General features: G+C 36.9%; 2 protein-coding genes across 2 annotated transcripts; one reads left to right on the top strand and one right to left on the bottom strand.

The window, feature by feature from the left end:
- Positions 1-558: 558 nt before the first annotated feature.
- LOC131353866 (lipid scramblase CLPTM1L-like) lies at positions 559-7,713 on the bottom strand. The gene is made up of 17 exons (XM_058390940.1): positions 7,067-7,713; positions 6,879-6,977; positions 6,421-6,606; positions 6,081-6,202; positions 5,848-5,935; positions 4,746-4,863; positions 4,499-4,593; positions 4,307-4,391; positions 4,012-4,115; positions 3,891-3,935; positions 3,708-3,758; positions 3,535-3,617; positions 3,409-3,446; positions 3,264-3,319; positions 3,130-3,174; positions 2,925-3,040; positions 559-2,003 (listed from the first exon to the last, which is right to left on the bottom strand). The coding sequence occupies exons 1-17, from the start codon at positions 7,265-7,267 to the stop codon at positions 1,922-1,924; spliced, it is 1,614 nt and encodes a 537-aa protein (XP_058246923.1). The 5' UTR covers positions 7,268-7,713; the 3' UTR covers positions 559-1,921.
- Positions 7,714-8,618: 905 nt separating this feature from the next.
- On the top strand, positions 8,619-14,513 carry mrs2 (magnesium transporter MRS2). Its single transcript, XM_058392127.1, has 11 exons — positions 8,619-9,301; positions 9,565-9,638; positions 10,683-10,719; positions 10,818-10,930; positions 11,523-11,696; positions 11,900-12,030; positions 12,196-12,312; positions 12,467-12,619; positions 12,932-13,049; positions 13,233-13,346; positions 13,863-14,513. Exons 1-11 carry the CDS (start codon positions 9,103-9,105, stop codon positions 13,932-13,934), a joined length of 1,302 nt encoding a protein of 433 aa, XP_058248110.1. The 5' UTR covers positions 8,619-9,102; the 3' UTR covers positions 13,935-14,513.
- The last annotated feature ends 771 nt before the right edge of the window (positions 14,514-15,284 follow it).

Here is a 15,284-nt window from a genome sequence, read left to right as displayed (position 1 = left end):
CCTCTGCATTTCTGTTGCAGTATTCATTAGATGACGTGGAACTGCACACATAACACTTCAGAGAATTTACTGTAACACATAAAATGGTTAGGAGATATTTATTCTAGGAAATACAGGGATGTTTTTGTTTTTTGTTTTTTTTACATCTGTCACATCACTCATGTTAAAAAACAAACAAACATTTACATATATTTCTAGAAAAACAAGCAAGTGACCCTAACTAATGTGAATCTGTGTTCTAGTTTTAATCTGTTACTGGGTGGAAAGATAAGCACCAGCATAGCCTTTTCTCTGAGATGCTGATAAATGCACCTTTTCACTGAATGATGAACCAAATTAATACATTCCCAAAAATCAGAATAATGCATTGTATTTATTATTTGGCCTAAATCTAAAATGTTAGTATTTATCACTTTCATAAAAACTTAACATCATAAACTGAATGGAACATTTAACTAAATACTTTTTCAGCAAATGCAATTCAGTACCTGAGTGTAAAGTTAGTAGGAAAACCAGCAGTCCAGAAAAGTTCCCCATGCTTCTCCACCAACATCTGCATGCGGTTGCTCATCAGACAGTAAATGACTTTCTCTTTTCAGTGAACCACCCAACAGATGTTGCTTCTCATTTTCCTGAATGGCATGAGCTATCCCAGCTGGGACCCCCTCATGATTTTGACCCCTTGACACAACAGCACAATAGCATTCTTACAGAACAACTGTAGCTGGTTATTATAGTGCACACTGAGGGCATTGTGCATACAGACGTCAATGCAGACTGTGTGGCTTGCTGGTTTGGAATAAGTAACACATTCCAGAAGAAAATAGACTACGCATATAGAAACGTTTCTATTTACTCACAGGCAGACTCAAACTCTGACATCAAACACAATCCAATCTAATCTAAAAATAGCGGTCGATCAGTATTTTGTTAAACTATGCTCATGTGATCCAAGAGCACATCTCTGCAATGCATAACATCTAATCCCAGTGTGAGCAATGTATTGCATATGTCGTATGACAGCGTTGAGTGTTTCTCTGAAAATAGATTATGCATTTGATTACCATAAAAAGAACATTATCATTAAGAAAAACATCTCTCAAGTGTCTCTTTTATTAGTCATGACAATGTTTTTAAAACAAAATTATATACACATGATATTTTCAATTCTGAGAAATATTGCAATTTGTAATTCAAGATTGGAATAAACTGGATTAAATATAAACTCTTATGTAAAACATTTTCAATAAATACATTACTGAAGCATGTCTCGCTTTTTGTAGGTAAAGGTACAACACTTTTTTCTGTAGCTTATTCCTCAGTGGCAAAGCTCTCTCCAGTTAACACACTGCGGCAGTGTGCAAATCACAGCGTTTCATCAGCAGACAAAGGCAGCATCTGTCTATTGACCACTACAATGTCCATGCTACAGTAAAACAGACCAACTACAATAGCCTTATAATAACATGTAGGCTGTGGAAAATACTAGACTCCTGAGCTATAGATGAATTCTTATGGCCATGTGGTTTTCACCACAGGTACACATACCTGGTTAGATTTTGGTGATTGGTTTTATTTCGCAGGTCACTGTAGCATAGATAAGGCCATTAAATTTTCCAGTCCTTGGAGTGGGACATGTTCTTATTCTGTAGCTGACTTTCTCTCAAGCTAATCATCGTTAAATTGTTTAAGGAGATGAAATAACACTAAACTCCAGCCTTGTTCAGTAGAAGACTCGTCATGCAGTACTGAAATTACATTTGAGCTTTAAAACAGCTTTATGCTGAACACTGAGGGACTGAAAGATTGTGTTTTGTCCTTGGAGGAAAGCTTCAGTCTTCTTCCATATTTACACTTGCTGCTCTCTAGTATAGCATGCGTCAAGCTTGAGCTCTTGCTAGGATTCCTCTATTGCACCTGTTCAGTCCTCATGTGATTTTCCTTTAGGCTTCTTCCTGTGTGATGCATAATCACGGACTCTAGATTTGTTCACACGGTAAATCCTGGTGAGGATACGCCAGATTAATGATCAGTGACTTAGTATCAAAGTAGAACATGATAGTCACAAATATGTGTATTGGCCTGGAAAAAGACTGTCATTTTCTACTTTATTTACATTTTAAAATATGTTTACCTCCAAAAGTGAAAAGGAGAAATTTCTTAAAATGTATCTTAAACTGGCTTCTTACCCAACTTTATCTTTCTGTGCCTAGCAAGATTACAAAATAAATCAAATATTTCTTATTTCTCTTGATGAAATATACAGTCTACAGCAAAGATACCTTTAAAAACACCAACATTAAATGTTTATACATTTAAAAAAAAATCTCATATGAAGAGCAGTAAACTATTTACATAGTTTTAGAAGAAAATTGGCTGATAAATTTTACTGAGCATCTTGCAGAATCTGCCAGTTTTTCCAGAGTCTTTGGCTTACTGCACTGGCATCTGTTTTTGCATGTAAACCCTAACTCTGTCTAAAAAGTGGTCTGTTATATATTATATTGTGTCCTTTACTGACATACAAGTTGTCTGTAACACCAAATTTTTTGTTAAAAAATTGTTTTTATTTTTTGTTTTTAGTAATGTAGGGAAATATAAAATATTTTTGTACTGACTAAATAATGCATGAAAGTCATGAAATAAAGTATATTAAAAAAGAGAAAATCTAAATTTCCTTCTTTCTGGCTGTTATTCAGAATTCATGTGTTTGCAGAATTCATTCACAGTAGATATTCCTAGATTTTCTCAGGCCAACACACATATTTGTTAAATATTACACTAAATGTATCTGAAGTATCATTATACTAATGTAAATGAAAATTTTAGCCAAGAGTTCATCATTACTGTCTGACAGTCAAATTGTTACATTTAACAGTAAATATCCCATGTTGTGTTTGCATATCCTTATTATGGATGCGTACCTGCGCTGGTAGAGGTAGATGAGAAAGATCACGTCATCTCTGAAACAAGCCAATGGATGTGGTCCAGGAGTGCTTATAATTCCACTAAATATATCGCTTATAAATGTGTTTAACCCCTGTGAGTATAAGATATAACAATAATTCTTAGCAGCATGATTAAGCATTTCAGAGTGATATTCTGGATTCAAATGAAGGTGGAACTCACTTTGTAAAGTAACACTGACATGGGTAGCTGGGCAACTGATTTCATCTGTAAAGGAGCATGAAACATTACATGACCTTCAGTAAATGTGGGAGCAAGTTGTTATAAATTGAATGTTAATTGATTTGAGAACAAACCTTGTAATTGACAAATAATTGAGGGACCATAGACAGAAATCCAACCGCGTAGACCCCTGTTGTGGAAAAACAAAAACCACTAATCTATTTGACATTTAAATGCTCAGTAGGGAATAACTTATAAATATGATAATTAAAGATTTACCACTGACAAGACTGTTCATGATCCAAAAGTACCAAGTACTACGATAAAAATGTGAAAATAGGTTAGTGAAATGTAAAAAACAATGAAATATAGAATTTGCTATAAAAATATCATTATCAACCATACCTTTTATTTCTGAGATATATGAAAGAGTATACAGCCCCACTGATGCACAGAGGATACATTAAATATGACAAGAATTTCATTGCCTGGGGAAGAAAATAGTCATGTTAATTTAAGGGCAATTTTTATAAAGTTTGTTTTTGTCACAGTTGTTCAGGGCCAAATAATTTCGATACCCTGGAATCATGTTCTTCTGTTGCTCGCTCCATGTCATCTGCTCTGTCATCCTAAAAAGGACAACACTACAATGATCACCAAGCTGCAAGAGAAACTCCACTAGGTGTAAACAGCATATAGGCAAACTCAGACTGGTAGCAAATCAATCCAAAATTAGCAATTACAATATACAAAGAACTTACTTTAATACTGGGCCAAATTGCAAAGAGTCTGCTGACTTTCCAAAGCTGAAGACATGAGAAAGAAGAGTTTAGAATTCAGTGTTGTTTTAAACATATAGCAGACAAGTCTTAGTTTTGGTACCTCAATTAATGATAGAAATCCAATAGGGATGAGGGTGAGCCAGCTGGTCTGCTCTTCTATCAGATGGAGGAATATCACAACAGTGCTGAAGCACCTCCAGATCACTTAAGGAAAGACAAACACATTAAACACATCAGCATTTTGATGCTAATGCTAACTAAATGTAGTCATTCAGATTGACATCAACTTTTCTAAACCCACTTGTGCTGGTTTGTCAGAAGTATGGCTTGTTTCTACCATCACAAAAGCTCACAAGTCACTCAAGACAAGTGTATTTATTGAATGCAGATCTCACCTGATCGCCTGGAGATGCCCGCTAAACTCTTTTTCCCTCTCCAAAAGCTCACATCATTTTTCATAGCAAATACTTCAAATGAGAGCTACAAAAAATGAAAAGAAACTGGATTACAAAAATGCTAATTATTTTAAATACATATGATAAGTTATGTTGTATTTATGTATTGTTGTAAAACACAAATAAACTCACATGGAATGCTGGCACCAGGATTGACAAAACCAAAATGTGAAGACCGGTCTCAACAAACATGGCTTTAATTTCATCAAGTCTTTGCTCTGAAAATCCTGAAATTTAATCAATATGACATTATTTAAATGTATAATTACATTAAAATAATTAGAAAGCTGGAAAGTGGCTATTAACACCAAGTATAAAATATTTGCTGTGAATGAATACCAACTGCGAAGAAAAATGCACATAATATTAAATGACTTACCGAAATGTTTGAGTGAGTATATGACAGCTTGGATATGGATCCACATTCTAAATTTGCGAAGTGTTATTGTATCATATGACAAAGTGAGTGGGACTGCTTTTGTGGTGCTGTTTATCTCCTTCATAAGGACATAAAGTACAAGAAATTAGAATGAAAAATATGGAGCACATACACTTACCATTCACTATATTAGGACACCTATACACCTGAGCATTTATGCAGTTAACTAATCAGCCAGTCATGTGGTAGCAGCACAATGCATCAAATCATGTAGATACAGGTCAAAAGCTTCAGTTAATTTTCACATGTGATCTCTGTGACTACTAACTGTAACATGGTTATTGGTGCCAGATGGGCTGGTTTGAGAATAATTCAATTCAATTCAATTCAATGTATAGCGTGTTTAACAATGGACATTGTCTCAAAGCAGCTTTACAGAACATAGAGAAATATAGTATAGTATTTTATCCCTATTTTATCCCTAATGAGCAAGCCTGAGGCGAATGTGGCAAGGACAAACTCGAAGAAACCTTGAGTGGAACCAGGCTCAAAAGAGAACCCATCCTCATTTGAGTGACACCAGAAAGTGTGAATTACCATAAACCCCGGAGAGTATGATTATGAATAATGTCCTTTCTACAGTCATACAATTTTTATTTATAAGAGAGCTGACAGGAAGACTACAGTAATTCAAATAACACAAATTTTTACAACTATGGTGAGCAGAAAAGCATCTTTTAAAAATGTACAACACATCAAACCTTGAGGTGGATGGACTACAACAGCAAAACTGCAGGAGACCCAGTAGATCAGCAGTTCTAAAGAATCTAACCAACCCTTCTGGTACCAATATCCATGCCACAGTCGAAATCACAGAGATCACCCATTTAATTCATTCTGATGTCTGCTATGAACATTAGCTGAATCTCTGGACCTGTAAGAGATTTCTCTAGAACTGCACTGCTACCATATAATTGGATAATTAGATTACTTTATGAATGTACAGGTCTATAGGCGCTCTACTAATAAAGTAGATGGTGAGTGTAAGAAATGCATAACAACTTTTCTGTGACTGTTTTGAATAGAAGAAACTTTTACATACGATTAAATCCTTTAGTCTGCTCCTCATTTCATCAACAAGTAAAAGGGGAAGATAGATTTTCTTTTTGTCCTTCTTTCCATCTTCAACTCTAAGGAAAAAAACATTCAGGATTGTTATCTAATTATATAATCAGATATCACTGGATTCAGAAACAGATTTCATAACTTACCCTTATCTCCTGCAATTCATCTGCAGTATATGTGCTATTTTAATGGTTAAATAGTGAGACTCACATTTTCATGTATCTGCGCATGTCGCTGGGCACGGCTGCATTATTAAAGGTGAAGTCCTCCGTCATCATGTTTAGAGTGATGCGGGATTTCCAGTAGGACATGACTTTTTGCACTTCTGTTCCCTGAAATCACCAGAAAGAACAGAAAGTGGTTTAGTGTTCTTCACATAATAATGACAACAGGAACCTGAGCTTTCACTCCAAAGCTTTTTAGTGTCTGCGGACTAATGACTGTGAATTTTCGGACCCATTTCACTTGCATAGTGAAAACTGTCTCACATATCGAACCTCACTCAAAGAAACTATAAGCAGTGGTTAACATTAAAAATCTAAAGTATTACCTTCTGAGTCAGTTTAGTAGAGCCGCCGCTGGCCACAGGAGGAACTGGTAACATCTGAGAGGTCAGACGAGTCACAATTCGCACGTATTTGCTGTCTTTCCATGGTGAAACTCCACTCTTATGTACAAACACCACAGCATGGAGCGTCTCATTCTTTGGATTTGGCGCAGTTAATGGCACATTCACCTTCCTGTCTCCAAGAGAAGTGTAACAGTAATGTAATATGATAAGAATGTCCTGGATCTGGTTACTGATTTCATCCACCACTCACAATTCAGTGCTATTTTTGCCAACTCTCACATCCACTCATCCACATGCATTGTATTTTTATATAATATAATATCATATATAGATCGACTATTTCATACATTCACCTTGTGTGCATGTATGCACTTCAATATCCAGTCTGGAGAACTCCAAGACCCTATGTTTCATACATCCCTTATACAAGAAATAACTTGCCTTTCAAGCTTGGTATGGACTTCAAATTTGTCCACTTTGAGGAGGAATGTATACGCAGACTCATCACTAGGATCCAGCGTCGAATACACACTCAGCTTTCACATTCAACACAGTGCACTCAGATTACAATGCAGATCATCTGAATAACATCATGTGTCTGTCAGTGGGCTGAATGTGTCCTTACCTGGAGACGTGGTTTGGCAGTAAGATAAGATGTAACGCAGTCGTCACCTTTGGTGCTGTCACAGCCTTTTGTGTGCACGAAGCCGTATAAGGCCCAGCACGTATGAAGCACATAGACCACCAGCACCCCAAACAACACTTTAGTATACGACATCTTAAACTGAGAGCCATTCTTGGGCTTAGAATAACACGAAGGAAACATTTTTTTCTGTTAAATCAATCAAACAATGAAAAGATGAAAAAATCTCTCTCTCTCTCTCTCTCTCTCTCACACACACACACACACTGATGCTCAGAAAAGTGATGCTCGCTGGATCCGTCTCATCTCCCGGTGCTTTTGGTGTCAGGTGGAAGGCTGTTCATCATCGTCAATGTTCCGAGCTTAGTGCTGTAATGAAATCTTCAGTGAATGACAGGAGGCTGCGCCATCAGTGCGCTAAGAAGGAATAAAGAGCGCTCTGGATGATGCAGTGAGAATTATCTTCATCCTTTGAACTGTGCTGTCATCACTCCCTTTCTTATATAGAGTTATGTATATTTATTTTCCAGATACTAAGCTGAACGGTAGCGCCATTTTGCAGGTTTTGGTCAGTAAATCTGGTCCAATAATGTTTCCACCTTCTGTCCGCGCATCAGTAGAGCGCGTGCACGCAGAGCCCGCCCACCTCCTAGTCACAATAATGTATTTAGGTGTCAGTATTTAAAAGATGACATTTATATTGGTTAAATGTACCATTTGTGGCATTCTGCTGCCATAATCATGGACTTTAAATCCAAGTGTACAGTTGTGGGTATAGTATACTAAACCCTGAACTGACCTTTAAAAAAAATTGTCCCAATTTACCATTAATGGCTCTGTAATAATGCATGGAGGTATTCTATAATTAACCCTTTAATGAATGAATTATTTTGACTCGTAAATATTACTTATTAAAAAAAGCAAATGGAGCAAGGAAGAAGTAAATCTTTTCTCCAAAACAACACCAGTTTACGTGATTAGTTAAGTATGGCACCAAAAACATACATTCTTTTATTTTGTTGTTTAGGGTATTTTATGTCAACGGTTAGTAAGATTGAAAACAACAGATGCTCTCGAATGATCTGTGGGTTGTTTACATATGACATTTTCCAAACGAGCTTTGGACTGAATGTCCAGGAGAGGGGATGGCAGTAGCCAGGAAAGGATTAAAAGATGTTTTTCTACACCCAATGCTTCCTGTACGGAAGACGCCATTACTGCAGCTCCAGGATGCTGATTGGTTATCTCACTGAATGACACAATAAGAACATGGGTACAGCATCCCAAAAGTGGAATTTAAATGCATCAATAAAATGTTGTTAAATCGACAAAATGTGATCATTATTCATTGTACCATTTTGGTTTGATAAAAGCACCGAATCTGTTTGTTAAAAAGGTTGCATAAAAGGTGTAGTGCATGTCCCATTCATTTTCTTCCCTTCCGCGCGAGCGCCCTCTAGCAGAAAATAAAACCCGGAAGAGCTAAACAGTGGCGAATCTCCGTATCTAAAGTTTCTCTGGTACCACGTGCTGAATGGATCGGTAATTGCCCCAGTGCATGCTGGGTTTTTCGTCATAACCTTTTTTCCCCCGAAAACATTTACGGCTTTTTGGATTGACAAAAGTATCACCTTTAGAAAATATTAATGATTTTAAGAATCAGAATTTAATAAATGACGGCGGGAGGCGATAACAAGAGTTTATGAAGAGCCGTTTTCCTTTATTCTTTGTGCTGTGTTAATATATAGATTAGCAGGAGAGCTAATGGTTTAGCTTACTGGTTTTGTACATAGTCAAGTTTATGAAGTCGTTTTATTAGCTCCTGATGTCATTTGTCCTATGCTGCTTAGTTTACACATAAAATAGGCAGACCTCGAGGGATTTATAACAAGCCAAACTGAAGGTTTGACATTTTTTTCCAATTTGGACTTCCATAAGAGTGGAGGACACATCTCTGTTTAACTGCTGTGTCACAGGAAAATGCCTATTTAACAGGGTCTTGACTTTGTTACGGTAAAATGGAGGCATGTGTGAGGTTTTTATGTCGCGAAGGTCCTCGGATAATCTCTACGAAATGTTGGACTCGGGGAATATTGAAGGGGTCGAGATCACCTCTGAGTCGTCCTCTCTGTGGTCATCGCTCAGCAGCAGCTGTCTGGACATGCAGACATGGTCCTGCAGAGACAACACGACTAACACATACACACACACACAGCAGTAAGTCTGGGAAACCTTGCAGGGTGTAACACAGTTGGGAGGTAAAGTGCTGGAAAGGACATGTCTGGTTACTAGAGTTTTTAAATCGTCGTACTCAGTTTGCAGTAAAGTGTCTGTTCTTATAAAAGTCGAAGTGCAAATGCAACACATGTGATAACATCCCATGTCATGCTCTCACCATTTGGTGACATGGTACAGAATAATAATAACAACACGCCTGTTAATGCAGATGCACTTAAACTGATCCACTTTCCTCTCGTCAGATCTCCTGTGTCGTGGCAATGTTACAGACTCTTCACATACAGCTCTGTCAAGTGTGGCCCCTGTCTTTATAGTGGTAAGTTCACAAAACATGACAAACATTTACATTCCTGACATACGCCCTTATCCAGAGCAACTTACAATTTATCTCACTTAGTGCAACTGAGCATTAAGGGCCTTGCTCAAGGGCCCCAGCAGTAGCAGCTTAGTGGAACTGGGATTTGAACTCACAACCTTCCAGGCAGTAGTCCAACACCTTAACCACTAAGCTACCACATCCCTGTTACAATCTCCACTCTGGAACAATTAAATACATTTATTTTGATATACTTTGGATGTGCTTAGTGATTCTGGTGCTGATTTGTAGATTGACTGATGCTGTAGATTTCAATAGAAGTTAGTGACTGTGTGCTTTGTGACAGAATGGGGGGGCATTGCTAGTGCAGTTACAGTTGTGTCCAATAGGAGGAAAAAAAAATCAGTAATCTCAAAACTTAATGAAGGGATCTAAACTCTGACTAAGGAATCAGTTCACTAAAAGCAAATGAGCAACAGCTTCTTTTCTTACTCATGTTTCAGTCACGTTAATGATAAATCCACCATGGTGTAGACGGCAAACATTGCACTTGGCAGTATGGCTCTACGACTCAGTGGCACTAACAGCTCCTGAGCTTGGCTCCTTAGTGATGTATGAGATAACAACCACAGTGACATTGATGGTAATATTACTGTGAAAGTTGTAGCTTTGGAATGCTATATGTAATTTTTTTTACAATTGAAAATCATGTGGATTATAAACGTTGTTGTGCAGGTTGTTCATGGTAGGTTTTTCTTTTAAGCAGACCTAATCCTAGCTGTTTTCAGTAAACACATAACATAGCTATGTAATATCTGCTACAGTGAGTGAGAACAAGACCAGCAGACACCATGTGTTTTGGATGTGAAACGTTGTTTCATTTCACTATGTACTGCGCCAGCTGTATGTGGTTGAAATGACAATAAAAGCTTCTTGAATCTTGAATCTTCTTGAATGTTACTCTTAAAGGGCATGTTTAGAAGCAACATGTCTCTGTAACACTCAGTCTCGTTCATCTTATCTCAGCTATGTTTTGCTCAACAGATGAAATTTGATCCTGAGGGAAATGTCACTTCATTTGGTGAGTATCATGATTCACTTATGACCAAGAATAAGTAACAGGAGTATTGTTGGAAATGAACAACAATGTGTTGTCTCATATATCTCTTTATTTTTCAGAGAAAAAGAAAACAGAGCTTTATCAGGAAGTTGGATTGCAGGCAAGAGACCTGAGATTCCAACACCTCACAAGTATCACATCAAGAAATAACAAAATCATCATACGCATGGAGGTAACTTCTCTCTTTTTTTTTTTTAAAACCATATTTGGATATTGTTCTTTTTGATAAAGGCCATTATACCACAGTGCTTGAATCTAGTCAGAAGGTGTAACTTTTTTTTTTTTTTTTAAATAACAGCACAAGTGGTTTTGTCTGTAACATGATTTGGTTCATTTTAATGCACTCTGTTCTAATCACTAGGACTTGTATGATGCACTTTATAATCTTAGTGATTCTTTTAGTCATTGATGTGATTGTTTTGTAGAAGACATTTAGTTTAACATTTACACACTGAAACATCTGTTTCTCACTTACCTGTTCTCTCTGTGTGCCATGTCACATTATAAGCCCAATCCCCCTTGTATAATATTTCCATTTAAGAGCACAGACTGTGTTATTCCTTTATTATTGGCTGAATAAACATTGTGCTTTACAATAAAGATGCATTATTATATACTGGCATACAGATCAAATTAGAAAACAACACTACAAATAAGTGGTTAAAATCATATTTCTGCTTATCATTTATTGCATTTGCTCGATGATCTATAGAAAAAGAATATGAAGATTTGTATATATTTTGATCAAACCAATCTATTATTAGTCCCTAAAAGCTGTAGTAACTCCAGAGTCCCTGTTGGTGTTGGATTTCCGGGGGCTTGGTTTGGAGAAGTGGCTGGTTTTGGAGCTGGGGCCACAGCTAGCAGGAGATGGTGCTCTGGCCACTTATTCTCTACCTTTTGAGTTTAGAGCCTTGGAGGCCATTCTACAGCACAGGGTAAGTGCTGGACCATTAGTGTTGTTCACATTACACTTCATTTGGATGCTAACAAGCAACAAGTTCTAGTAAAACATTTCTTCAAAAGACAATCACTTTTTGTCATAGACTTAAGCATATCACTATATCATCGTCTTATTGTATTATCTGTGTAACATCAGTGTAAGGTTGAAGTTGTTCTGTGCCTGTGTGTTTACTTGCAGATAAACACCCTCCAGGCAAGACTAAATGAGGTTCAGCCCCAGATTTTAGATTGCCTCGAGTCTTTAGTGGATCCCAAGCTTCTGTCTGCAGACCGCAGTAAACTACACATGCTTCTTCTCAGCAGTAAGAGGTAAGAGTTTGGTGAGGGAAAAGCCAACAATCTTACACTCTGCATTTCATAAGTGTTTGTTTTTTCTTGAATCATATTAGGTTGGGTATAAATTACATTTATAATTCACATGGAATCTGATCTCTCTACTTGAAGTCATATAACACCAATTGTATTTTCCTGTAGTCTCTCTGAACTCGAGACTGACATTAAAGTATTTAAGGATAGCCTGCTGAAAATTCTGGATGAGGACGAGCTGATCGAGGAACTGTGTCTCACTAAATGGACTGATCCCCGTGTGTTGTAGGTGAAATGCTTGTCAATTCTTTTAATAGACTGAAGTAAATACCTTATAATAACTGTATTTTGAATCATTGACAGTATTTTCCAGTGTCTTTTTCAGCTTATTTCCATTTGTGTTTGTGGGTGTGCATGTGTTGTTTGTGTGTGGAGGCAGTGAGGAGAGTAGTTTAGGCCTAGATCATGCTCATGAGATGGAGTTACTCCTGGAAAACTATTTCATGCAGGCAGAGGAGCTGGGAAACAAAGCTCGGGAGCTGAAGGGGCTCATTGACGACTCTGAGAGTGTTATCTTCATCAACCTGGACAGGTACAGGAACGTATAATTGCCATTCATAATAAAATAGAAATACTCCTGATGCTAGAGCATTTCTTTACATCAACATTTATGGCGTTTGGCAGACGCTCTTATCCAGAGCAACTATGTTTATTGAGGGTTATACAACTGAGTAATGGAGGGTTAAAGGAACTTGCAACCTTCCGATCAATGCCTTAACCACTGAGCTACCACATTCATGTTCCTCTTTACACTCAGAATGATTTAAGTTTGATTCTTTCAGTCTTAAAATTTCTTTAGAACAGATTATGGCACTTATTGTGTCTGTCACTGCATTTGCTCTAGTCATCGAAATGTGATGATGCGCCTGAACCTCCAGCTCACCATGGGAACCTTCTCGCTTTCCTTATTTGGTCTGATAGGAGTGGCATTTGGCATGAATCTGATGTCTTCATTTGAAGAGGTATATATATTTGGTAGCAAGTTCATGTGATTGGAATAGCAGCAGTATGAAACTAGTTAATTTATGTAACTGTAAAATTAGGTGTGATGCAGCACATATTTCTAATTAATATATTTTTAGAGTTATGGCTTTAGGATGGTCATGGACTCATTTTGCTTTTTGGGTGTGTGTGTGTGTGTTTAGGATCCACGTGCATTCTGGTTAGTGACAGGAGTCATGTTCCTAGGCAGTGGACTCATATGGAGGCGGCTGCTGTCTTTCCTGGGAAGACACTTGGAGCCCAGCTCTCCTCCTCCAGTAATTACACAATTACAAAACACACTTCATATTCTCTACTCTAAATTTGACTCATCATTTACAGCACTGTAACCCCTTCTTTTTCTCAATAATAACTTTAAATTCAGTGCCCTCAATAATTATTAGCACACCCAGTCTTTAGATTTTCTTCTCTGGACTGCATTAACAGTTTTGATCTTGTTCAGTGAATTACTGTGTAGCTCAACATACCCATGTAATTCAGTCATTTTTTAAATTGCATATGCCATACAGTGCCATTAGTTTCCAAAATGACAGGCAATAAAATCAGCACCTCTAAAGATCAATATCAAGTTACATGAAGATTTAGAATGAATTTAAGTCCAGTTTATCTACACTTTACCTGTCATTGTCAGATGTTTTTAAATCCATTATAGTTGATTTTGGGGTTTTTTCCCTATTTGTCATACATTAAGATAAGGTCAAATGTATTGATGATGTACAATAGAGAAGCTTTAGACTCTGTTATAATCATCTCTTATTATCTTCCTTGCACAGATCCCACCTGTTTGGAGGAAAAGCCAACTCAGCACGTTAAAAGGGACAGATCTAAAACCCGGAGTTAGATGATAGTGTGACTCACCCTTGTTGTTCCTTCTGTTTTTCTGTGCGCAGTAAATCTGTTGTAAACTGATGTTATGTTGTGCTTTTAATTGCAGTGAATAGTTTTCACTTAAAATAGCAAGAAGGCACAGAATTTACACATTTTCCTATCGTAAATGTCTCTTAAGCGTCTTTTACAACATCTTGCGCGTAGTAGACAGAAATCAGTCTGATTTTTACTCACTATATTTGTAATCAGGAATTTTAACCTCTTGAGTTTAAATGTCAGTAAGTCACAGATTAATGTGATGTTATGAACACATTGTGCATACCTCTTACTGGTTTTAAGCTATGTTGATCTTTATAAGGTTAGCCCTTAAATACTTATGCTTTAAATAATGCTGATGGATACATAACTTAGAATAAAGAGTTTCAATATATGTTCCTACATTGGGGTTTTGACTGCTAATGAATATGCACTCACTGTCCACTTTATTAGGAACATCTGCACATTCTCCAAATTAAAATTTTATTAGTCACATACACAATCGTACACAGTACAACATGTAGTGGAAAGTTTTTTACGACTGTCCTATAGCGTAAATTAAAATGTAAAACTAGAATATAAAAATATGAGAAATACACTTGAAGAAAAAAAGCTTGAAAATAAAAAGCATATCACGTATTAAAAAATTATATGAATATAAACCCGACTATAATTATTGTTGTGTTGCACTGTGTGTATTGTAATGCACTGTTAGTCCAGCAGAGGGAGACCGACCTCATTCCACGAGCATACAAAGTTCCATAAAACATGAACAGCATCAGTGTTGTATTGCTTAGACACTAAGGTTATAGATTATGTCATGATGGCTTCAGCTGTGTTATAACAATGGTATTGATTTACTCGGTTGCTCGTCGCGTGTTTATTCATTCGATTTATTTGAAAGTCATGTTAAAAGGGTTGGTTCGCTGCGCGTGCGGTGATGCCTTTTCCGGGAATCTTAAGAGATATTCGTGACTGCTGTCAGTGTCATGAAGTCTCAGTAGTCATGATGCACCACCATAAAGGTGTGAGTTGTGTCTCGCTGTGGAAAACATAACAAAAAATCCTATACTATAGAGCAATTACAACATTTATTTTTCAAACCAGCAGTCACTCTTTTCGAAACATTCACTGCGTTTAAACTTTCACAACAGAAATCAAGACAGTCTAGCTTTCAAGGATCTTTCCATTAAAAAGAAATACACATAAAAAGATCCACATACTTTGTTTAACATTTAATTAACTAGAAGTCAATTATACAAGCAATACTTACAGACAACATTTACATTTTTGCTTCATACAGACTTTTAGTTCCACACAAACGCATCTAT

The sequence above is a fragment of the Hemibagrus wyckioides genome, linkage group LG01 (genome assembly GCF_019097595.1).
Source record: "Hemibagrus wyckioides isolate EC202008001 linkage group LG01, SWU_Hwy_1.0, whole genome shotgun sequence".
Classification (NCBI taxonomy): Eukaryota; Metazoa; Chordata; class Actinopteri; order Siluriformes; family Bagridae; genus Hemibagrus; species Hemibagrus wyckioides.
This window is presented reverse-complemented; position numbering and strand designations above follow the sequence as displayed.